Source organism: Lagopus muta, chromosome 5 (genome assembly GCF_023343835.1).
Source record: "Lagopus muta isolate bLagMut1 chromosome 5, bLagMut1 primary, whole genome shotgun sequence".
NCBI lineage: Eukaryota > Metazoa > Chordata > Aves > Galliformes > Phasianidae > Lagopus > Lagopus muta.
This window is the reverse complement of record NC_064437.1, coordinates 3,437,829-3,461,107: the sequence shown is the minus strand read 5'-3', so window position 1 is coordinate 3,461,107 and position 23,279 is coordinate 3,437,829. Positions and strand designations below refer to the sequence as shown.

At 43.3% G+C, this 23,279-nt stretch overlaps 1 protein-coding gene across 8 annotated transcripts in view; it reads left to right on the top strand.

Moving 5' to 3' along the window:
* FGGY (FGGY carbohydrate kinase domain containing) overlaps window positions 1–23,279 on the top strand; it is a 281,489-nt gene that overhangs the window by 149,950 nt on the left and 108,260 nt on the right. For 2 of the 8 annotated variants that reach the window (XM_048946340.1, XM_048946341.1), the window contains exons 4-5: window positions 5,777–5,858; window positions 21,740–21,952. In XM_048946340.1, the coding sequence (XP_048802297.1) occupies window positions 21,752–21,952 (201 nt within the window). In that variant the 5' untranslated portion in view covers window positions 5,777–5,858; window positions 21,740–21,751. The other 6 variants (XM_048946339.1, XM_048946344.1, XM_048946338.1 and 3 more) reach the window with 6 other exon arrangements.

The window sequence follows — 23,279 nt, the reverse complement described above, 5'->3', positions numbered from 1 at the left end:
TCAGATGGGCAGGTGGAAGAAGAATGCCTCGAGCTACAAAGAGTTGTACCTTGCACTCTGATGTTGCACTCTGTTTTTTGGTCAAGTGCGTAATTCTGCTTTGTTTTTAGGAAATGAAGTGGATTTCATTTGTTAGTCTCCTGTAGAACTCCTAATGTTATTTCGGTGTTTCGTAGTTCCCCTGTCATCACACACCGGTCTCACTCTGAGGTGTCTCCCAGGTGAGTGGGTTTCAGATTGAGTGAGTGGCAGATTAAAGAAGGATTAAAATATTGGCACCACAGAAGATGATGCCAGTCCATAACATGGCTGCCCAGCATAGGAAAGGCAGGCAGCCCCTCCGATCCCTGCAATGCCTTCCAGGCTCACCTTGACCTTCACCTCTGCTCGCTGTACAGGGCCCCTTGCTGGAATAGTTCTTTCCAATCCAGTTTTTCCTGGCTGCTGTGAACCACGCTGCTTATATTGTGATGGAAGAAGCCAAGTTTGCTTCTTTTTTTGTACTGTCTGAAAAGCTGTGTATTTTGAATAACCCACACATGGAGCAGTGGGCAGTGTAACGCAAGCACAATGTACTGCGTGAGGATCAGCTTAGCATGTTGGATCAATGACGCTGTGCAGCATTATACAGACAGCTTATTCTTTTTCACAGCTGTTCTCCCAAGCATTTTAAGCATACATTCTCCCTCAGCATGCATGAGATTTACGTATTTCACTTCCATTGACATGGTAAAAAGGACCCTCCTCACTCACAGATTTGTTCTTTTAATAGGCATCCAGCACAAATGAGAATTGAGTACATGTGTGTGTCCACAGAGAGCAGAACAGAACCAGCTGTAGGCACACATAACTGCTTAGGAGGCCCATTTTTTAATGCTGATTTGGTAACTCGACAGCCAAAACTTCCTTTTTAGGAATGGGAAGAAGAGGAAAGACAGAGGACATCATCATCAGATTGTATCATCTGTGGAAGAGGAGAATCAACAGGGAGAGAACTCTACATGAGGTTCTCCTCTCCCTGTGGAGCAGCTGGAGCAAATAAGGTTCACTGTGGGCAAACGTGAGCTCATGCTGCCTCTGCTCTGAGCTGGCAGAGCAGTCAGGGTGTTTCGGCCCTGAGTCAATGCTGTGATAACTTGCTCGCGTGACTTTCTAGTTGAAGTTAGAGATCCTTCAAGATACTGAATATCTGTGGTGTAGGCATGCTTCTCTCAGCTTCGGCTAGTTGATACTCCAAACTCTTTCGAACCATAAATGTAAGTCAAGTGCGTGCAGATGGCAGAAAGGACAATGTGAGCTTGGGGAGAGACGGGTCAGGCTCTGTACACATCTTCGCTATCAGGAGATGCAGAGGTGAGTCATCTGCACAACGTGATGGCAACACGAGCACAAGGAGCTTAGCAAAGATTTTTCAGGATTATCCACTCAAGAGGTTGAGTCTTAAAAGAAAATGGCATTAGGAAGAAATGAGTGGCATTGACTCGGGCTCTTAATTTGATGCCAATGATACCTCAGAGTAAGCAGTTTCCCAGAGGATTGTCAGACATGTGAAATGAATGAGAGCTGCTTCACAGGCATTTGTGGGCACACACACCTGCTTGCAGCAAGGAGAAAGACAGTGCGTAAATGTCTGGAATATTACAAAAAAGCTGTCTGGTGAAGTAGGCAGAGCAATTAAAATCCATCTCGCTTAAACGAACCCTGAGTGCAGGTCAAACAAATCTAATTTTTATTGTTCCTTAAGGAGATGTCTGTACAGGGGACAAAAGGAGGATGCAGCCGTCAGGTTAAAAAATCAAGATGCCTTTAAAAAATTAAACGTTCACAATAGTGCTACAGCAAGCTAGATAAATGATATATTACTGTGATGGTTTAAAACTAATTGATGACTAATGTTGTAATGCATTCGTAGCTACACTGATCTATTATATATCTTGGCCAAGCTGAAGGGACGCTTCAAGGAGAAAAATTGCTAACTGTTTTAACCTGATGGAACTTGGGGAAAAAATAGTTACTTTAAGAGATAAATGGAAAGGTTGTGACCTCCTAATGTATGTCTGGGTCTTGCAATGCAAAATCAAATTATCATTAAACAGAATGCGATCTGTGATGGAATTAAAGCAACTAGAAACCGGAGCAGAAATTTCTGTAGGGAAATACAATTGAGCAGTTTGAGCTGGGAATTTTAGCAACAGAGCTGTAAGAAGTGCCTGGCCAGAGAACTGGCGTAACAAGTTGGGATTGTTTTGCTGTAGAATGAAAGTCGGAGACTGCAGGAAAAATGTAAGCACATTTACTCCAATTTACATATATAGGACGTTCTATAAACATTGGCTAATTAGCATATGAATAATTAACAATTTACCCTAAGTTTGAGTAGCGTGTCCTCGGTTCTTGGAGGGGAGACAGGAAGCCGCATTTTCCCCTCCTCATTTTTGTCATGCCTGAGGCTCTTGCCCGCTGGGTTTTACCCTTACAGATGGAATTCAGAGAAGATGTCAGTCAGGCTCTGCTTATTTTCACGTCTAATTCATGCAAAAACCAGGTTTCCTCCTGAGGCAATAAACTGGCCCAGATTTGCTTCAGAGTTTGGCCTAGGTTCAGTGAATGACTCACTTTTACTAAGGTACATCCATCTTCCTGGCTGAAACACAGTATGGGAAGTGTTGTCAAAGAGCAGATACCCACATAGAACTACAGCTTAAAGATTCAAGGCCTTAGGAACCAGAAGTAATAGCTTGTTTCGTCCCCTCGTTTCCTGTTACCCAATATTAAGGACACTGAGTGGGTGTAAGAACAACATTGTTACTCAACTCAGAGAACCAGTGAGGTTTTTGAAGGCAAAATGCACTGCAAATGACAAGGATGTATTGCTGGAAGCTGTGCTAGGAGGAGCTGCAACCAGTAAGCCTCTGTGGTCACGGGTTCTGGATTGCTGTTGCATAGTCTTGTGGAATAAATGCAGCAACAGGTTACAGATGAAAATGTAACATTTAAAGGATGATGCTAAAATGCAGAACACCTTGAAAAGGCCATAGCTGAAAGGTCAAAAGCACCACTGAGACCCTTAGCCTTACTTTCAATGTCTGAGTTGGTTCCTTGAATAAATAGGAGCATGACATAAAAGAAGGCAATTTCACAAAGGCAGCCTTCACCGCGGGTGACACTTTAATTTTCTTCTGGTTGAGAACAAGTTAATGTAACAAGAACACCACCAGCTAGCAATACTGTCTGAGAACAATATATTCCTCTATGATAAATTAACCTTGCAGTGGGAAGGGAAATGTTTGCAATACCAAATTGCAAATATTTTCTACTGTGAAGTGTTTGATGTTCCAAAAACCCCAAAGCCTCCATATATTTAAGCCTGCTGTGTATTGGGCTTCCTTCTTTGCATTCATTCAGTGTTGGTTTGAAGCCCAATACAGGCAGCAGCTTGGAAAAACAGCTCTCTAGCTCAGGATGGAGCAGCTGAAGTCTCAACCCTGGAGGTGTTTATTCTGAAGGGGAAAATTGTTCTTGGGTGAAAATGCAAAGCTATTCAGATGGTGGAGTTGGTGTCAGTTTTCAGCAACATCAGAAACTCAGTGATATGATTTAGAGCATACATATTTTCTAACAGGATGGCAATCAGACATATCTTCAACTCTATCTGGGGTTTCTTTCCTTTCGCTCACATATTAAAGCAAAGCAAGAGTAATGGATACTTTTCTCCCATATCAAGCTGACCTCCTACAACTGGCAGAGTAGATGACTTTTCAATGGGAATTTTTAAAGCCAAAAAAAAAAAAGCACACAAATTAGCTTTAGATTAAATTTTGAGCTGCTAGTCAATTTAAAGAGATAAGGTGTGGAAAAAGTACCAAGTAAACTTGAAGCATGGCGCTCGGATTGTAATAGGTGATCAAGGAGGGTTGCAGTTGAGCTCTGAAAAATGCATTTCATTTGGTAAAAGCTTTGTTTCCCTCCCCAAATCTTCAGTTTACTTTAAGATAATGTGGGGAAAATCGAGTTATAGCATTAGAACCTACGAATGGATGTATACAAATTGCACATGCAGTTTGCTGTATGCCCACCAGCACGGGGTCAAGCCCTGCCTGCAGGCTTGCTTCATAGCTACAGACCTGACCCTTGGTGGCCATGACTCTATCGAGGGAAATGCTTGCAGCCCATGGGATCATTATGTGCCATCCTAATTTCTCAGTCCTGTATCTCTCGGGATGTTCTTTCCAGTGCACGTGGTGCTGATGGGAAGGAGGTGGTGAAGACATCCCGTGGTATTTCCGGGATTGCAGCACTCTGTAGGTGAGGAAGCTGTTCCGGCGTTTGGGTCACGCTCGTAAACAACGATCCTGGCAGTTCATCACAAGGGTGGAGTTACACAACCAGTCTTGTCGTCTTGAAAACAATCAGACGTGAAATAGACTAAAATAAGAGTACAGCTACCATTTTATTTCCTTCCTCAAATGTTCATCTTGATTCATCACAATTCATTGCTGTAGCTGACAGAAAGGTCAAAAAATGGCCACCTCCCACTGGACACCCACTGGACACCTCCCACTGGACCAGGGTGCTCACAGTCCCATCCAGCCTGCCCTTGAATGGCCCCCAGGGAGGGGGGATCCACAGCCTGACTGGGCAGCCTGTGCCAGTGTCTCACCACCCTCACAGTAAAGAATTTCTTCCTCATATCCAGTCTAAATCTACTCTTTTCCAGTTTGAAGCCATTTCCCCTCATCCTGTCGCTGCCTGCCCTTGATCAAGTCTCAGTGTCAGAATGTAGACTGGAAATTTAAAGTGTACCTTTGATAGTTCTCTTGTGTCTACCGTCTTGTTCTGTCTCTTTCTAATATTGTGTCAATAGTCTAAAGGAATTTTTGATGTGGTGCACTGGATATTCTGCCTCATAAGAGCACTCAGCAATGGGCATGTCAAAAGCTACTACGTTCTTCTTCCTTCCTGATCCAAGCTTGAGTATCTTTCAGTAGTTTTGTCTCTGATACGATTTCGAAATAGCATTAATTTTCCTAGGAAGCCTTAGGCAAGAACCTGGACATCTGCTTCATGCTGTTTTGGCAACTCAAACAGTTGCAGAGAGAATGGAATAATCGCCCCCAGTTCTCTGGAAGCATCCCACTTGCCTGGTTCACGTAGGCAGGAATTGCTGAGGAAACTCCTGTTTTCTGGGCCATGACCTGTGAAGCTGCATGTATCAGGAAAAAGCAGGTTAGCCCCTGGAGGAGGGAAGTGTTGCAGCTCTGTTTCACTGATTCTATACACAAGTCAGAAGTTTTCAACACCAATGAGAGCATCAGTGTGTGCGTCCTGATTTCCATCTGTCATGCAAAGTATAAATCTCACAAGCGTGAGATCAATCCTGCCCAAAATACTTGAAGTCACCTAAAATATTGGAGAATAAATATTTTATATTTTCCTCCAGGGTTCCGAGTGTTGCAGACATTCTGTTATCATACAGTACAAGCTCAGGCAATGTATTAAGTTGAGAGCATAGATCTACACAACAAAGACAAGGCAGAACTATCTGGATCCCCAGTATCTTTCTGCTAACAGCTGTCTCTAATCATATCACTACATTTATCTGGTATTTGCCCTGTTTTCTGGCGAGCACCTACTCAGAATGTATCTGTAAGGAGCGAAGAAAAAGCAGGTAATTCTAACATCCAAGATGTTACAATATAAATCCCGTGACATTTTTTAATGTGTGAATGTTCCTAAATGACAGACTGAAACGTCCCTCAAACTGTCTCCCTTACAGACCTTCCTTGTTCCAGAAACTTGGCCTGAGTCAGGAGGAAACCCCATAACTGTCCCTTTGAAGTTGAATTGCATCATTGTGGGTAAGTTGTGGGGCAAAATTGATTAACGGTGTAATTGCATGAAAATCAGAAATGCTACAACAGGGCTGAATCTGCTCTGTGATAGAAAATTACTTCCCTAGGGGCAAAACTTCTGCAATCAGGATCATGTTTTAATTACTAGCAATTTGTTTTGGGTTGTATGCAGAACAGGAAAATAATATAACTGCATTGGAACTATCTACATATATGGTGAATTTATTCCTGTATCTCGTGCTCTTCAGTTTTTCTGTACGATGTGCAGGTGGGTTTATGACACTACAAATTTCTTAATATGTACTTGCATGAGCCCCTGTTGAATTTCAGATACTAAAAGCTGACAGTGCTGACTTTAGATTATTGTCATTTGTACATTTTGCAACATGTTTAGGAGAAAGGCTGCAGATTGTTTATAATCTTGAAAGTACAGATTCCAGTTAACAGCCTTACCCTCGGAGAGCAGACAGCTGTGTTTGTCACAGATTAGCAGATGCTGATGGTGTTTCAACTCTTGTTGTGTTCACAAGTGTCTGAATTCAAAGGGCAAAATAGGATCTGCCTTTTGTAGGAAATCACAGCCACAAAAGCAGACAAGACATGCTGCTTCAAGGGTTAGAGTCATTTTCTACCTTTCTCTGTGCTGTCTGGATTTTGGCATCGCTATGATACATCACCTCTGTAACGAACTACTTCGCATACGCTGGTTATACTCAACTCAAAACTCTTGAGAGGTTGTTGCAGAAAAATATTTAACCTCTGCTACTTATTTTTCATGAGATTTAAGGTATTGTGAAATTTAAGAAGCTCAAGAGATTTTCACTGCTTGGCTTGTGAAATTCATTTCCAGCTCAGCAGATTGTGGTTTCAGAATTTTGTGCATCTGGGTTTGCCATGGGTTGAGAGGGAAGATGTCTGATGAGTCTGCCACCAGACAGAGCAGGGCCATCTGCCTGCTCCTGCAGTGAGGTCTGGTGCCTGGGACTGCAACCTGCCTGCCCACACCTGCCATGAGGCTTCTGTCCCAGCAGGCAAAGGCTGCACTGTCATAGTTGACCCTGACAGCAGTGGCCTCAGGAAACACTGAGTGTAAAGAGATATGCAAAGAGGGTAAAGGGATAAGCAAAGCTGTGCCTTGTGTGCACTGCCTGAACCTGGGGAGCAAAGAGGACATTTTCACAGGCTGGCAACGTGAGCGGTTGCAGCAATAAGTGTGTGCAAGGACTGTTGAGCAGCCCTCTACCGTGCTGCAGCAGTGGAATTCTTGTCCAAGCATTGGTGGGGGGTGTCTTCTTCTTACCATAATCTGTGGCAGCCTGGCAGTTTTCCCAGGGGGAGCCAGTTGATGAAAACACAACTCTAAGCCAGAACTTTCAGCATTCACATCACAGAAGGCAGTTTATAGAGGACGTGGTGTGTGCATTTTCCCTTTGTAGACCACTGTACGGCAAGCAAGTCATCCCATCTTCCCACCACACTCACACAGCGTCACAGAGCCTCACTTATTCTTATGGCATTGTCAGTGTGGTTTCAAAAGAAAAATCCCCGAGTTCTCTGAAGTGCTCAACTGTTGGGTACCAGAGCCCCAAACACCTTGCCTGCAGTAGGCATTAGGAAAACAGAGCAGCGCTGATTCGAGTGCCAAGTGGTTTTTTGGAAGGCTGACTCCCCTGAGAATAAAGGTTTTTGGTATCCAGCCAAGAGGGCAGGCAGGAACAGGCCTAGGCAAGACACTGGAATTTTGCAGGAGCCTGAAATATTGCATGCTTGTTTATATCAGCTGCTGAATTTTGTATTAGAAGGTGAACTACCCAAAAGTTAAGCAAATGGCTCAGAGGTTGATGAAATCTGAATCATTTTATTAGTTATACTTAGAGCTGCATAAAGCTCTAAAGGGATTTTCCATCTCAGCTGCTCTATTGTTTAAGAGTAACTGATCATCTCTATTAAAAACAGGAAAAGGGAAATTTCCTCTTTTTCCTATGGTACACTTCTCAGAATGTTTAGCTTTCTTTCCACTCAGAAATCCCTTGTTCTTGTGACATAGTAGTCAGTTGATATTTCCTTCCCTGTCTCCCTGTCCTGATCTGACTGCTTAAAAGCATCTCATCCAGAGCACTTCCCAACTTCAGTTTCCTACTCCAGTATTATCCTGCTTAAGAACGAGACTTCCATCTGCTTTGGGTGCTTGTATAAGCTGCACAAACAAATGCATGCTACGTGGTTCTTTATACATCTTTTCTTCCCTTCAATTGTTATATTAATCAATACCTAAGTAAGCAGAATTTTTGAATGCTCAGAGATGCAGTCCTTTTACAGTTCTGCTGTGAGTAAAGCAATTTACTTATCTGCTTGTTTTGCTTTGCTAAATGCATTGGCTTTAGATGAGCTTTTTGGCATAGGAATTCCTGAAAAGACCATATCTAAGTGAGGAAATGGCAAAAGAGAAAGAAAGTGGTTATGTAGATGGATTATATATTATTCATTTCTCCTTCAATATAAATTTAAGAGTGATTTACAAGAGAACAGATCTCTGTGGCTTTATTTCAGCGTTGCAAAGCAATGCTATAGCTAGCATGGCTGTTCTCTTTAAGATTCCTCTTCCTCTGAAAAAAACTTGGGTGCTGTGAATTTGTCTTAGCAGCGCTGTTGATGCCATCCCTGGCCTCACAGATACTGGGTAGGAATATTTCCCAGCAGCTTTCATCTGTGCTGCAATTTGGCACTGAACCAGCACAACCGCTTTTATTTTCTTGTGGTAGTTTCAGTCAGCAGTACATAGCCATGCCTTCTGATTTGGGGGCCAAAGGAAAGTCCCAAAGCTGTTCCTATTCATCCTCTGGGGCACCAGTTGGACCAAAAAAAACCTTGTCTGGTACATCTGAGAATTGTGAATCACTGGATGCAGTGATTTTTCTGCTTGTTGGAAAAGATCCAGTTGCCTTCAAAGGTAAGCTAGTATCTGCATTTCTGGTATGGCTGTGATGGGCAATGCAGCAAGACTGCCCAGTTTTCTGCAGGGACATTCCTCTTGTGCACACGTGTGCTCCTGGCACAACAGCTCCCACCACCATTCACCAGCAGGCCAGGATCCTTGCCTTCAGGGAGGCAGAAAGATGTTTGTGTGTGGATCTCAGTGGAGCAGGAGTGGGGCTTTATTTCCTTGACAAGACTGGAAAGTGTTCATTCTGTCTCCTTCCCCTTCACACACATATTTTCTTTTCTTTGTAGAGCAAGTCATTTGTCTTTATCTCACCATTCACCTTCCTATTTGATTGCAGTTAATGGAATTGTCACCTTTATGTACTCATGTGCCATTTCTCAACCTGTCTGGACTTTGGCCCCCAAAGGTTACCACTGCTAGTGAAGTAATATGATTAAGTGAGTCTTTTTGGACAGATTTATGCAAGATTTTTTCTCCAGCAAGTGTCACATCTAGTCTAGTTCTGTAAAAGAGAATATTTCAAAGATGCCAACTGTCATCTGAAAACACTAAATTGTTCCGCAATGCTGGTTGAGAGGACTGCAGGCCGTATCAGAGCAAGGCTGATTTACGCTACCTGAAGTAGCTCTGTGGCTTAAAATATGGGCTTTGGGTGATCATAAGAAAGAAAAGAACATTCCTGTCTCTCAGAAAGCACATTTAGCAGGGAATTTTCATTAGTTACTCTCAAATGAAAATGTAACAGGATGCTTTTTAAGTGAATCTGGCCAAAATTTTCATCAGTGACATCGACAGTGGGATCAAGTCATCCTCAGCAAGTTTGCTGATAACACCGTGCTGTGCAATGTGCCCCTTTATGATCAGGGTAGTGAAGCACTGGCATAGAGCTCCCAGGGGGGGTGGTGCCCCGTTGTCCCTGGAGACACCCAGGATCAAGGACAGGGCTCTGAGTACCTGGTGCAGCTGTGGGTGTCCCTGCTCATCGCTGGGGAGGGGGACCAGATGGCCTTTAAGGGTGCCTTCCAACTTAAATGAAATATATATCTATTTTCCTCTTATTTTTGCTACGACTTGGAGGAAAAAGACCTGGAAAAAATGAGATACCAGTGTGATACAGGTATAAAAAAATGTTGATCTCTGTGCGTAACTAAGGGTGCTCAGGGAATTGTTATTACCACTGCATGAGTCAATGGCAAGACACCACTGTCAACATTATCCATGGTGGTGTGTAATGCTCACTTGGGTACAGAAAAAAAATGAATCCTGATGGAAATAAGTGCAGTGAAAGCTTATTAGGTAGTGCAAACTTTGCTGTCATGAAAGAAATTGTAAGTGGTTAATATCTAACTTTGCAAAACAAAGGCCAAAAGAGGGTTCGAACTGTGTGTACAAATGCACTGTGGGAGGAGAACAAGTGCTATTTATATTAAAAGAAAGTGTCAGCCAGCCATGAGTGTATGGAGGACAGAAATCACAACTTTTATTTTCAGTGAAATAGGATTCCGGAACAGAACAGTAAAGAAGAGAGATAGCTGGGGGGGGGGGGGTGAAGAGCAAGAACTATAAACTGAAGCACAGTGTGTTGGTGGAAGAGTTTATAGAATTTGACTGTCCAGGATAGTAGAAGATTTGGGTTCATTTCACTTGGGTTTCATTTAACTGCTTCTCAGTTGAGCAAAACATGTGGGTAAATCACAGTCGCAGCACTTTGTTTTGGATCACTGAGCTAACGTGAAACAGCTTGTGTCCATGCTCTTTATACTTTCTCCCCGTGGCCCATTTCCCTGCTCAGACCAGTCCCTTCTGCTGCAGACGTTTTCCATGGGCCGGGTCCTGCATGCCAGGACTGGTCTGACTCAGATCGTGATGTGCACAGCTCAGGAGAGACATTTGCATCCCACTACAGGAGGTGCAGACCTCCCGGGGCGTGAAGTAGAGCATGAGAGCACAAACTCCCACGGCGCAATGAGCTGACTTGGAATTACTGCCAGCAGAGTGGTATTTGTTTTTTAAATCTATCAATTCAAAGCAAAACATTTGGACTAACTCAGGAAAACAATGAATATTTCAGTGTGGGTTTCATGTCCTTTCCTGCCCTGTCAAGATGCAAGGTATTCCCAATGGAAAGTCGATTTGCACAAAGATACCAGTTTTGTAAAGTGGTGTTTTCTGTCAGAAAGTTATTCCAACGGAAAATTACCAACTGGTGCTAATAAAAAGTGACTAGCAAAGGTTTCAAAATGATTCAGTGGCCAAGTTGGAATGCGAACCCACAGCCCCTGACCACTAACCCTGTGCTCCGACCACAAGACAACACTCATCTTTCCCTGAGCAAGGTTGTTCTTGCACTATTTCTGCCTGGGCCAAAGTGGGAAAATTTTGGAAATGTTGCAAGAGAGCTTTTTGTTAGAAGATTTCCTGATGTGGAAGATGAGGAGGGTAAGAGGATTAGGAGATGAGGAGGGTAAGAGGAGAAATCCACGGTGGCTCGCTGGGGGCTTTTCAGACAGGCTGGGACATGGGAGTATGGAGGTGAGGAATGTGGCTTTCAAACCCACATAGGCTGCGGATGCTCCCTCTCTAGAGATGTTCAAGGCCAGGTTGGATGGGGCTCTGAGCAGCCTGGTCTAATATTGAGGTTGGTGGCTCTGCATGCAGCAGGGGGGTTGGAACTTGGTGATCCTTGGAATCCCTTCCAACCCGGGCCATTCTGTGATTCACGTGGAGGAACGTGGCTGCACATGGAGGATCGTGCTGGCCCATTTTCCTTCACAGTGGGATGGCATAAAGCTCCCAGCTGGCAGGCCTGCTTTATCTATTTAAGAAGCAACGAGTGCAGATTGGAGGTGCTCATTTCGGACCCATCATTCCGTGGTTGCCTCCCCAGCCTGCTGCTTACAGCCGAGCACTTCAGCACCCCTGTATTCCTGCAGTGCTGTGAAGGCAGCCAGCCTACAGCTGAGACAGCATCATCCCCTTTAATAAACATTAAGACCCGAAGCCCCCTCCGTTTCATTCACTTTTAAATGGAAGACAACTACTATTCCCTTTCCGAGGCAGCCACACAGCTGAACTCCTGACCGGGCACGGTGCTTTTAAAAACACTCAGGGTCCCCAAATGCGAACCAGCTGCCGGCCTTCAAAGCCGACCTGGGGAGGCCCGGCTGCGCCTGCGCTGCCGTCCGCCTCGACTCGGGCGGGGGAGCGCGACGGCGGCGGCGGCGGCTTTCCCGGCAGCGGCCCGCGAGCAGGAAATCGCCCTGTCAGGAAAAGCGCGGTTTGTGTGAGCAGCTCAGATAGTGTTTCAGTTTGGACAAGTAAGTGACCGCCGCAAGCCGGCGTGCTCCCTTAGGCAGGCAGCCCGGGCGGGGCCGCTCCTCAGGCGGGCGCGTTCGCGTGACCCCGCGCGCGCCGCCGGCGACCGTTGCGACCGTTAACGGCGTTGGCGCGGAGCGGCGCTGCTGTTGGCCCCGGCCCGGCGCGGGAACAGAGCGCCTGCCCTGTTCACGAGGCGCTGCTTGTTGACAAATGTCGCATTTTCTGCTTTCTAAAATAAAAATGTACTACTTTATTATTCTGACTTTAAGCCCAGACACTCGTATGCAGCACGCCCTGCGCCGTTCCCCCTGGCAGCGCCTGAGGGTGCGTTGTGCCCTATGGGCGCCTCCCCCTATTGGCGCCGTGCTGGAGCTCCGGCTTCCCCGCTGCCTTTCCCCCATTTACCCACTCGTTTCCCAACGGCAGCGCTCGCGTGACCCGAATAGGCAGGTGGGATGCGTCCGCCTCGTGTGCCTGCTTCATCCGCTGTGTCCTGGGAGATTTTGGAGCGCACTTAAGAAACAAGCATCAGGGAAGGAGGGCAGGGGGCTCTCGTAGCTCTGCGGCTCCTGAAAAGTAGCAAATGGAGACATTACTGCAAAAGCGATTTCCTTGTTTTTCACCCTCGTGTTTTTCCCTTCATCCCAGAGAGCCGTTTGCTTAGTTTATTGAAATCATCTTTCCTAAAAGTGCTGAAATTTAATACTAAAACATACCGTGCTTTTGAAGTTTCTCAAATGGTAATGGTTCTCTTTTCTACGTGTGTCGGGATAGGGCAAAAAAGGCTTTGTGGTTTTTTTCCCTCTTTTCTTTATAACTTCTTTTTCTTTCTGGGAGGGAGAGGTGCCTGGGACAAGAGGATGAAAGGAGAAAGCAGAGGGAATTGGATTCTTGTAGGTACAGCTGTTCCCAGCTGTAAGAATCAGGGCAGAAATAAATGTATAGTGTCAGGAGAGACTAAATAAACTAGTGATATTCTTGTGGACTCGTAGCCACTTCTGCTACACTGCTGTGCGTTTGTTACAGTGCTATTTGTAACTTATCTTTTGAAAATACCGGTTCTTTTCAATAAATCATCCACTTCCCCAGAAAAGATTCTCACACTGTTTGTTTCATGAATTTCCTCAGTAAGTCTGCCTTCTCTCTTCCCATAGGCTTTATTTAAGCCTTCTTTTGTTTCTGTTAAAGGTTGGCCTGCTGTCTGAGAACTTGTGGGTTTACAGGAGAGGATCAGAATAGCTGCCCTGTGTGTTCCTGCTTTGTGTCTTGGGTTTTAGTGATGATTCAAGTTGCAGTTTTTCCCTTCTACGTGCCACTGGAATATTGAAGTGCCTGGCCTGCAAAGTCAAAGCAAATCAAAGCAGTGGTGTGGTCTTTGTAGAAATGAGTTTCTGAGCTTTGTTTCTGAAGGGAAGTCTCTGGTCAGCATTGTCTGTTTGGCTCTTGTAATACCTTCAGGTTGGTGTCTTGGGCTGCCTACTGTTTTCCTCTCTATATTTCCACGTGTGAAGTGGAAAGTACTCAGACTGTACATAAAATGATGTTGGAAAATCTGTGACCTTCAGCTGTTTGATGCAAGCAAGTTTAGAAGCTGATGGCTTCAGAGATGCTTTCAAAAGTCACTGAAGGAAGCACACAGAAAAGCAGTGGCCTGATACCCATTTGGGTTTGTCCTTGTGAAAGTTTGAAATTACCAGTCTGATAGGATCATTAACAAGGCAGATTTTGCATGTATTAAAACAAATGCCCTTCATAACCTCCCCACCCCCAGCAAGAGCTGTGTATATAGGGAGAAGGAAGAAGATTACTCACTGCATTCAGATGAACAGATGTTATTCTTAACAAAAGAAGTGGATGTAGACATGTTATACTTTTATGCTGTATCTAGATAGATATCTGATTTATAGGCATAATGTATTTCTTTTAACCTAACCTAGCACAGCCTCACTTGCTCGTGGGTGTTTGTGAGAGGAGCTTCAGGGTTGGTGTTTTCCATGTTGTAGACCAAATAAATGTGGAATTTCGAAGTGACAGATTACCTACAGCTGCCATTCTTCCCGTGCTCTTACCATAGAAGAGTGAACAAATACTGTATGATAAACCCTGCGTTCAGCTACTAGACGTGTTTGCTTCTGGGCTGAGCATTTTAATAGAAGTGGTTTATGGCATGTCTTTAAAAATTGATTTCACTATTGCGTCTACCTACTGGCCTAAGTGTTCCAGGATCTGCCAGGAGTAATTATAGACGGTTGGTTCAGATGTTGCTTAAATGTGTAAGCCTTGATGGGAAACACAGTGGATTTCAGCCAAAATGCTAATTTTGATGTTTTGTCATTTTGTAAAGCTACGGACTCAGAACAAATTATTTTTATACTGATCTACTGATACATAATTGCACAGCTAGGGCCAAGCTTGTTCTTGATGGAGCACTGAACGCTACCAGTATGAAAAGTTACAGTATCAGCACTAACCTACTAATTTGATAGCTACAGTAGCATAATGACTTCATTTACCCAGGTGAGCTTAGGTGCCTGCATTGAAGCTCGTGATATCAAGGCTTATTTGCTGCAGAATGCATTTTAAAGCTAGAGCATGTGTGGCTACAGGAGCTGTCCTTGCCTTTTGAACCATCTTTTACTCCAACTTGTATTTTACAACTTAGGCGATATTTTCTTCGCTTGTTTTAACATAGAATAAAAAAAAACCTGCAACAACACAGAAGTCACAGCACAGGAGCCTGGCACTTTTACAACCAGTGAACTGGTGCTGTTCTACCTGCCCAGTGTGGGTTAGGATAGAGTGGTGGACATGAATAAGAAAGGTCGTCTTCCTTAGCATTACATTAATAAGTGGATGGATCCAACCACTTGGATATGTCAGTCATTTTGGAGCCTGTTGCCTCCTTTCAGCTAGTCTGAAGCTGTTACTGCTACAATCTCTACAATAGCCAGATTGTGCTTTTTTCCCCCCTTCACAGTCAATGTAAGCAAGAACATCTTCTTCCAGAGCTTCTAGCATTCTGCAATGTCATTTGGGAGATGCCTGATTGCCAGATCATTAGAACAGCCTTCAGGGATGCATGCAGCTGCACTGTGAAGGAGAGAGTGATCTACATAGGTTGGTGTGCATGTGTTGTATGATTGTAGTTTTCAGGTTGTGGAGGAGAAAGGGTGCAGCTCTATACCCTCCTAATTCCTTCGGTTTTCCAGCGTGAGAATTGTGTCTTGGCATGGGCTGATGAACGTTTCCTCTGTTTGACAAATTGTAGGTTATGGCAAGCGTTCAAATCCTGCAGCTTGAGAGTGCACCTGTGATGTTCACAAGTATCAGGAGTCTAATCATGAACTGCTAATTCGGGAGTTTTGCCACTTCAGTGGATGCAGGATCTGACCCTGCTTTGGAAGTGATGCCCTGTCCAGGCAGGGCTAAGATAGCCCCATGAGAGTTGGAGCTGCTGGATTTCCCTAATAGCTCATGCCTTCGCTCCTCATCTCTAATTTACGTGTTCTTGTGGTTCTTTGCTTGGCCTTCCTTTTTCCTGAGAGCTCCCGGCTGCAGCTGCTTCCTGCTGTTCCAGCAGTTAGACAAGCAGCAGAGCAGAGAGTTGAACTGACTGCTTTTGTAAGGCGTAGCTGCAAGCTGGGGAAGAAATGGAGCAGTCCTATCACTGTCAAGTACCAAAATCTTGAAGTGGGAGAACTAGTCAGTGTTTGTTCTGCCTGCCTGTGGCTGGGGACTGGGAACTGGGAGCATCCTGCAGCATTGTCTCTGGTGGTTGCAATGGAGGGCCTCTCAGGGTGCACTGCAGCTATGGGAGCCCTGAGTGTCCTTCCAGAGAAGACCAAGGTGAGCAGCAGCCGTTAGTCTTCTGCAGGCTGGATTCCTCTGTGCAAACGCTCCTTGAAGGCCAATGCATAGGGAATTGCCCATAGTTTGAAGTCCTTGACCTTTAATAGACACCTCTGTGCTCCTGAGCACCACCTGGTGCAGCCACGTGCCTCTCTTGAACCAGAGTTCAGCATGCTATTGCTCTTATTTCATCAGTGGCCATATGGACTGTATCTTCTAGTGTGAGCTCAAGAGTGGAACTGCAAGGGCAGAATCACTTCTCTGTGATAGTGCAAATCTGGAGTAGAGCAGACTCTACAGAAAAACAGCGCTGTTGAGCATCTATGAGTTTGATATTTGCTGACACTGGTCATGTTGACATCTTCCTGCTGTTCTTTGGAGATCTCTAAGTAGGCATAGAAACTGAAAATAAATGAGTTCTGGATCTCATTTATTGGAATAATTTGCTTAGTCATTTTTGCTTTTCTACTGCGTGCTACTTTCTTGTTTCAAGTGACTTAGCTTGGAGTGGTCTGTTAAGTTACAGCGGGATGAACCGGGGCGTGATGTGCTTTTTGTCAGGGTATGTGAAGGTGGTTTGGCTTGAAAGGATTTAAAATACAAAAGATAGAATTAAAGGGCAGAAGGTAGTGATGAAGTAATGGTTTTGTCTTGGACACAGAGAGGGGAAAAAAAAAAAAAGATATGGAGAGACATTACAGAAGATTAGTACATAGTGAATAATTTATAGAGTGGAAAAAAGCAGATACTAGAAAGTAGTAGAATATTTCCAGACCTGTGGTAGGATTTATTGAGATGATGTTACAGCACTGAGGGCAGGGCAAGTAGGAAAGCTTTGGAGGAGCAATCTGAGTGTTATGGGACTGGGTGTTGGGGGCTGGTCCTGCTACCAAAGTGAGAGCATTTCACTATGCTCAGCTGCTTCCCCTTGTTCTAGGATGTGAAAAGGCTCTGCAGAGTTTAGTAGGGAATGGGTAGATGATGGAGAATATTTGGTTTATAGTGAAGAAGGCAGTGATTAACATACTAGTTCAGCATGCTTTTGTTTACTCCACTTTTGTTATCCTCAAATTTTGAAATCTCAGAGATCTCCTTCGTGTGTGCCTGGTTTGGGGAAGAGAAAGGGAGGTGAGATGTGCTGTTCTCCTTGTTTTCGTTTTGTTTGCTGTTGGAAAGCTGAAAAATAAGTGCTTGTTGATAGCTATAGCACGGTCCCTTGGGCAGGGAAGGGTATTATTCTATATTAATACTGGCCTTCAGCATTTCCATCTGCTCTCACTTTCCCACAGAAATGTACCTTTGTATCTTCCCATCCACGCAGCAGTTAAAGATCCTGGAAAAGGAACATTCAAACAGTGGTTGCCACTTTTCTACCACCAGCTCTGGTAGCTTACTGGAACCCTAGAAAGGCAACAGTATTGCATTTCGTGTGTAATGTCAAAAATGCTTCTTTCATTTTATCTCCTTTCTACAACTGACAAACACCTTTTATTTAACATATTTAGATCTTTTCACACTAAGATTATGAAGCCTAATTTGAGCCTGTTAATCTTTTTCCCAGTAACCCACAGAAAAGCACAGCTGCACTACTAAAAACATACTGTTTACCCATGATCTCTGCATCCAGGCAGCCTGCAGCGTTCCAAAGATCAAAGTTTAAAGGAGACGTGCCAGTCCTTCACAATTCCTTTTATTTCATCTCATGAAACCACGTAAGCCACACTTGCAGCTGATAAATACTTCTACTGAGCTTCAGCCTGTGTGTGTTTGTGTGCAGCCCTCTGGTCCTGTAGCTTTAACAGAAAGGTACGTCCTGCAGGTTGATAACCATGAAATAAGGTAGGGTGAATGCAATTTAGTAGTTGTAATGAACAGTCATGTGGTTACTTAGCACTTATTGTTTGTATTAATTTAAAAAGACTGTTAAGGGTTTTCTCTCTTTAAAAGAAAAAACAAAAAACCACCAAAAACTAAACTAATATTGTTGCAAGTTACAGTTCCACCCCACTTTCTTTTTTCCTTGCGTATGTGGGAAAACTAGCACATTTGTGTAAAGATAAACTGGGAAGTCAGTGGTTTCCAGCATGTACGTTTTGGTTAATATTTATAGAGACTAGTATTTAATGGGCCATATAAATATTTATCATATGCTGCAGCTCTTTGATCATAAACACTTGTTTGAAAAGGCGTTCTGTCCCTGCTGTGATTTGCAAAGAAAGAGACCATTGCTTTTTCAGTGTTAGGAGGGAGATTTGGCTTGTCCTGTGTTAGCAGTTTTAGTCATGGACTGTAACATAGTAAAGCTGGGAATGTCTTTTTAAATTTGCTATTTTTTTCTCCTCTTTCTGTTTGCAAGCTCAAATAATAACTTGCACATATGAGGCCCCAGTCTGCAGCAGACCAACAAAACTGGATTGAAGTTCTGGGGGCCTTTTTTTCTTGGCCGCAGGAGTTTGCCTGCTATGTCCTACAGCTCACTACTCTGCTGCATCGCATCACATAGTTTGTTGTGTTTTTAGGAATATTGTGCTCAAGGAGTTGACCTGTGACTGTTCACCTGCAGGACTTTGTCTTCAGCTGTTTTTCTGGTTCTTTGTTTTTATTATATTGACTGCAGAAACTGTAGGCAAAGGTTCCAATAGATGCAAAATGCAACATGGAGTTTTACTGCAAAACAAAATTTCATTTGCACATGGCAATAAATGTTGGTGTCCAGATTCCAAAACAGGATGTTTGTGCTGGAGACAGAAGAGCTGGAAAGAGCTTCTTCCAGCTCACAGGTCCATTTCTTCATTTGTCTTCAATTTGGAGTCTCCTCCTGTACAGAAGGAATATTCAGAATAAGAACGTTCATCTTCAAATTCTTAACGAAGTACTTTGGCTAAATATTTTCAGCCAGCCTTATTACTGAGTTCAGAGGTCCTCAAGAAGCACCTCTAGGCAGACTCCCTTGTTGGTGACACTTATGAGCTGGAGATGACAGTGCTTCTTGTGGAATGTGAGTGGCATTCCAGAAAAGCCCTTGGCATCCACTGATGTTTTTGCAAGCAGATCAGATCCTTTTTTAGAGAAGCCATACTTTGAACAGCACTGGCTGCTTGCTGCACTTGAGAAAAGATTAACCTTTAGCCTTTTTCTGCAAGATAGCAAAATATTTCTTTGTAATGCTAGGTGATTTTTGCTTAGAGAAATACAGTTTTTAATAGGTCTGTTGTATTCACTGTTGAGGTCTGTCACACTTGGTTTCTTGCTCATGTCCATCAATTTACAGAAATAAAATAAGGGATATTTGTAAACTGATAGATGCTGCTTGAGCATGCAGACAAGCTTGGCGTCCTGCACGATCACTCACATGTGTGCATCCTGGTTGCTTAGTAAGGAAAAAAGAGTAAATATTACATGGGCTGATTGGATTCCAGATCTCAAATGTTTGTGGGAAGAATTCAATGCAAAGCTGTAATTATAAGTGCTGAGTAGGAGGTACTATGAGCTTAATTCTCTAACATCTGGTAAATTTGTTCTCTAACCAGCAGAATACATTAATAAAATCAGTGCTGCCATACAGGGAGGGGAAGTAGTTGGGAGTAAAGCTGCGTGTGAGAAGGCAGGATACAAAGTAAAGTACTCCTTTTGCTGTTTGTGAAAAGCAAGAAAGATTTGCCTATGCTTAAAAAAATAAAATCAGCTTTGCAACTTGTGGCTTACTCTCTTCTTATGAGTCAGCAGCCAAAGGCAGTGCCAAACTAGGGGAGAACTGGCAAATGCATGAGACAGCAGCAGGGATAGTTTCATGCAATTTCCTCCTTACTGTAAACCTTCTAGCAGGTAGGTAGCAGCACCTGCAGCCAGGCTTTTTCAGCTCTAAAAAGTGATCATCATCTGTTGATAAGAATGTTTTAAAGCTCCTTTTACAGCCGAGGGCTGGGAGGAAGATGCAGAGTGCTGTGAGTATCCCAGCTGACAGATGCAGTATTAATCACCGATCGCAGGAGAATTGTCCTCTTTTTGTCGGAGGCATTAGCTTTTGTCAACCAGACCAGGTCATAGAGCCAGGGCCAAGCAAATAAAGTGAGCTTTCTTGCCAATATCCCTAGGTGTTAGCCTCATGGCACACCATTATTTTTAGCTGATTGCTCATCTCTTGAGCAGATGACCCTGCTTAGCAAGATTAGTGTGTATTGCACCTAATTTACCACGCAGAATCAGGATGCTGAAGGAGAGTGGCTAGGGTTTCTACCAATACCGCAGTGTACCCTGTAGCTTTGATATCTATATTTTCTAAATCTATTTTTTTGTGGGTTTTTCTTTTTTTTTAAAGCTGATGATGTGTACAACTTGCCCTAGTAACCCTTCCTTTGTGCATGCAGAGTGCTGTGTGATAGCTGCTTTAGGGTACAAACATTGGAGTGTTTTCCTTTTCTCCAAGCACCAGCTCAGTTCTGTATGCTTCTGAGTTTTGGTAGGAGATTCATGCAAGCACTGATGTGGTGCTTGTGTGACCTATCGAATGCTTTGTATCAGCTCTTAATTAACATTTCCCAGATTGATTAAATGTTAATGTTAACTATTAATTAAGGACAAGCTTAGAAATTAAGTGCAGTGCATTTATCACTATATAAAAATGTCATTTATTTAAATGTGATACAGTGAAGTAAGCAATTCATTGTGAATAATTAAATCAATCGATTTAGGCTCACTTTGTTCTTTTAGGTTGCCAGTAAGCAGGCACACATTTCCTGGGGTGTTCTCATAACTTAATGAAGTAATTTCAGCAAATTATTTTCTAAGTCTTTAAAATCATGTGAATTCCTAGTGGATAGCTCTTAGAAACCTGAGCAGTTTATTTTTCAGTTGTTTTTTTTCTTTCCTTTGCAAGGCTCAAAGTTGGTTAAGATGTGCCGGATTGTCACTTAGCTATTTGAATTCTCAGCATCACACCACTTTCTGAGGGGAGGAGGGAACAGTTTTCAGACTGCAGAATTCAGCCTGACTCACTGATCCAGCAGTGATTTGCCACTCCTTGGCTTATTGGCTACATGGGAGGCATTGGCTCCTGCCTCCTCATCTTGCTTCAGTTCAGAGCTCAGTGAAGCCAGGCACACAACCCCTTTCACTGCTTCAGGAGCCTAATTTGTTTGCATTGATGCATTGACATGGCCGAGGTGTTACTTCCTGTCTTTTTCACAAGTGAATCCAATTTACTGCTTGTTAGCAGCTTTCCCATCTGCCAGAATTCAGGAAAACCCAGGAGCATCTGGGTTGAACATGTAAGGTATCAGCTCCCAGTTACTGCTGAGTTTGCATCCAGACCTTTTCATTTGCTCCCTGTCTCCTTCCTTTTTTCCTTTATACAGGTATGATAGTGTATGACTACTGCTCAGTTCCTTGTGTGCATGCATGAGCTTTATCAGAGCATGTATCAGAGCATACATGCAAATTCACATTTTCCTTTTCAGGAACTTCTTTGCCGTGCAACTTAGATGCAATCAGAATCAGAGAACCCTAGGAGTTGAAAGGGACCTCTGGAGATCATTCAGTCCAACCCCCTTAGGTTCCCTAGAGCCAGTTACAAACATTGGAGATAAAAACAGAAAAACTCGTCCAAGGCCTGAAAACTCAAATTAATTGAAAAATGCTGTGTGAAGACTTGCTGCAAAGAAGTTACCAAACAAGCACTTACACAGCATCTCGTTTCCTGTTCAGCATAACTTTGCTTGTCATTTTGTTTTTTTTTATGCTCAATTTGTTTACTTGTTTACTTTATTTTTCCTCACAGGCTGTATTGAAAATGCACAGTGAGAAGCAGACTTCAGTGAAATACTATGTTGGAATTGATGTTGGATCAGCAAGTGTTCGTGCTGCTCTGGTAGATGAGTTTGGGACAGTAGTGATGCACGCAGAACAACCAATACAGATCTGGGAACCTCAACCAGACCACTATGAACAATCCTCTGCTGACATATGGGCTGCTTGTTGTGCAGTCACCAAGGTACCTGAAGGAAAAGAAATGAAGGAGATGAGTTTCAAGCAGCGCTTCAAAGTTTGGAAGTTGGAAGTCTTTCAGTCACTGGCCTTTAATATTCAGTTCTGCCATGTTTCTCTACCTTGAACCACCTGCATACATTGAAGGCATCTTTAGGATACGTAGCTTCACAGTGCCTGTTATCCATGTGAGGAGCAGAAGGCCAGAGTGATATAATGGAAAAGAGGAGGAAAGCCTTTCCTTTTTATGTTAGATCTAAAGGACTTTTCCACTGCCTTTGGGATTCGCATCAGGGATTTTTGTTCCACTGCTGCATGTTTTAGCCACAGTTTCTCTGAGGAGCTGAGATTGCTCAGAACTGATAATGCATCCCTTTAGAGGTGTGTGTGGTGTTGCACTGCAGACAAAAAGGAGCAGTTATTATAGAAATTCAGTCTGTTTTATGGATGGTGCCTCGTATGTCTATCACCTGTGATCCCCATTAAGACATCTGTCTGGTGTTATAAAACTGAAAGAAATTTTATGTATTTGTAGATAATATCAAGCTTAAAAATAGACTGAAATAAACCTAATTATAAGGGATCCAAGGATCCACCTGTACATGCTGGTGGTAAATGACTGACCTTGCTTGGCAGACTACATGCAGACTATTTCATCCTCTGTAATAAAGCCACAGCCTGCTCCACGATCTAAGGTTATTTTTTTAAATATTCATGACATGCTTTGTAATTTGCAGATGGGCAGTTTGCTCTTTCTCTTGCTATTGGTCAGCCTTTTCAAACATCAGTGAGCTTGGCTCTGCAGAAATCTTCTGTGATGAAGGAGACAAGTGGTGAGGGGAGGGGAAGGAGAAGAGTAGTGTGACAGGAATGACAGGGAAAGCAGCCTGATATTACAGACAGAGCAAGTTATTTGGCTTTTCTTTGTGAATTGCTTTTTTCTTGATCTTTAAATACAATCTCATATTTAAGCGATTAAAATATGGTCTCTGGAACCTTGGCTTTACAAAGCCAATAAGACACTGGCACTGTTGCAAGTCTAAAGTCTTTCATTATAGTACTAATTAAGATAATGATATTTTTATTGTTGCTGAGAAGTGGCAATTTATTACTGCGTTACATTTTAGATGCCTTGCAACTTTACATAGCACTTGATCCATGTGGGTGTTATATATTTTTCTCCAGTGCTGCTTGAAGCCATGAAGTTCAGAACTTTTGGGGGTGATGAGTTTTTCAGATTATTTTCTGAAAGTAAGCTTTCCAAACTCTTGGTAGCAGAGTTTCTGAAAAGGTTTGCATTACAGTTGTATTAGCACTGCTTTAGGTTTTGACCA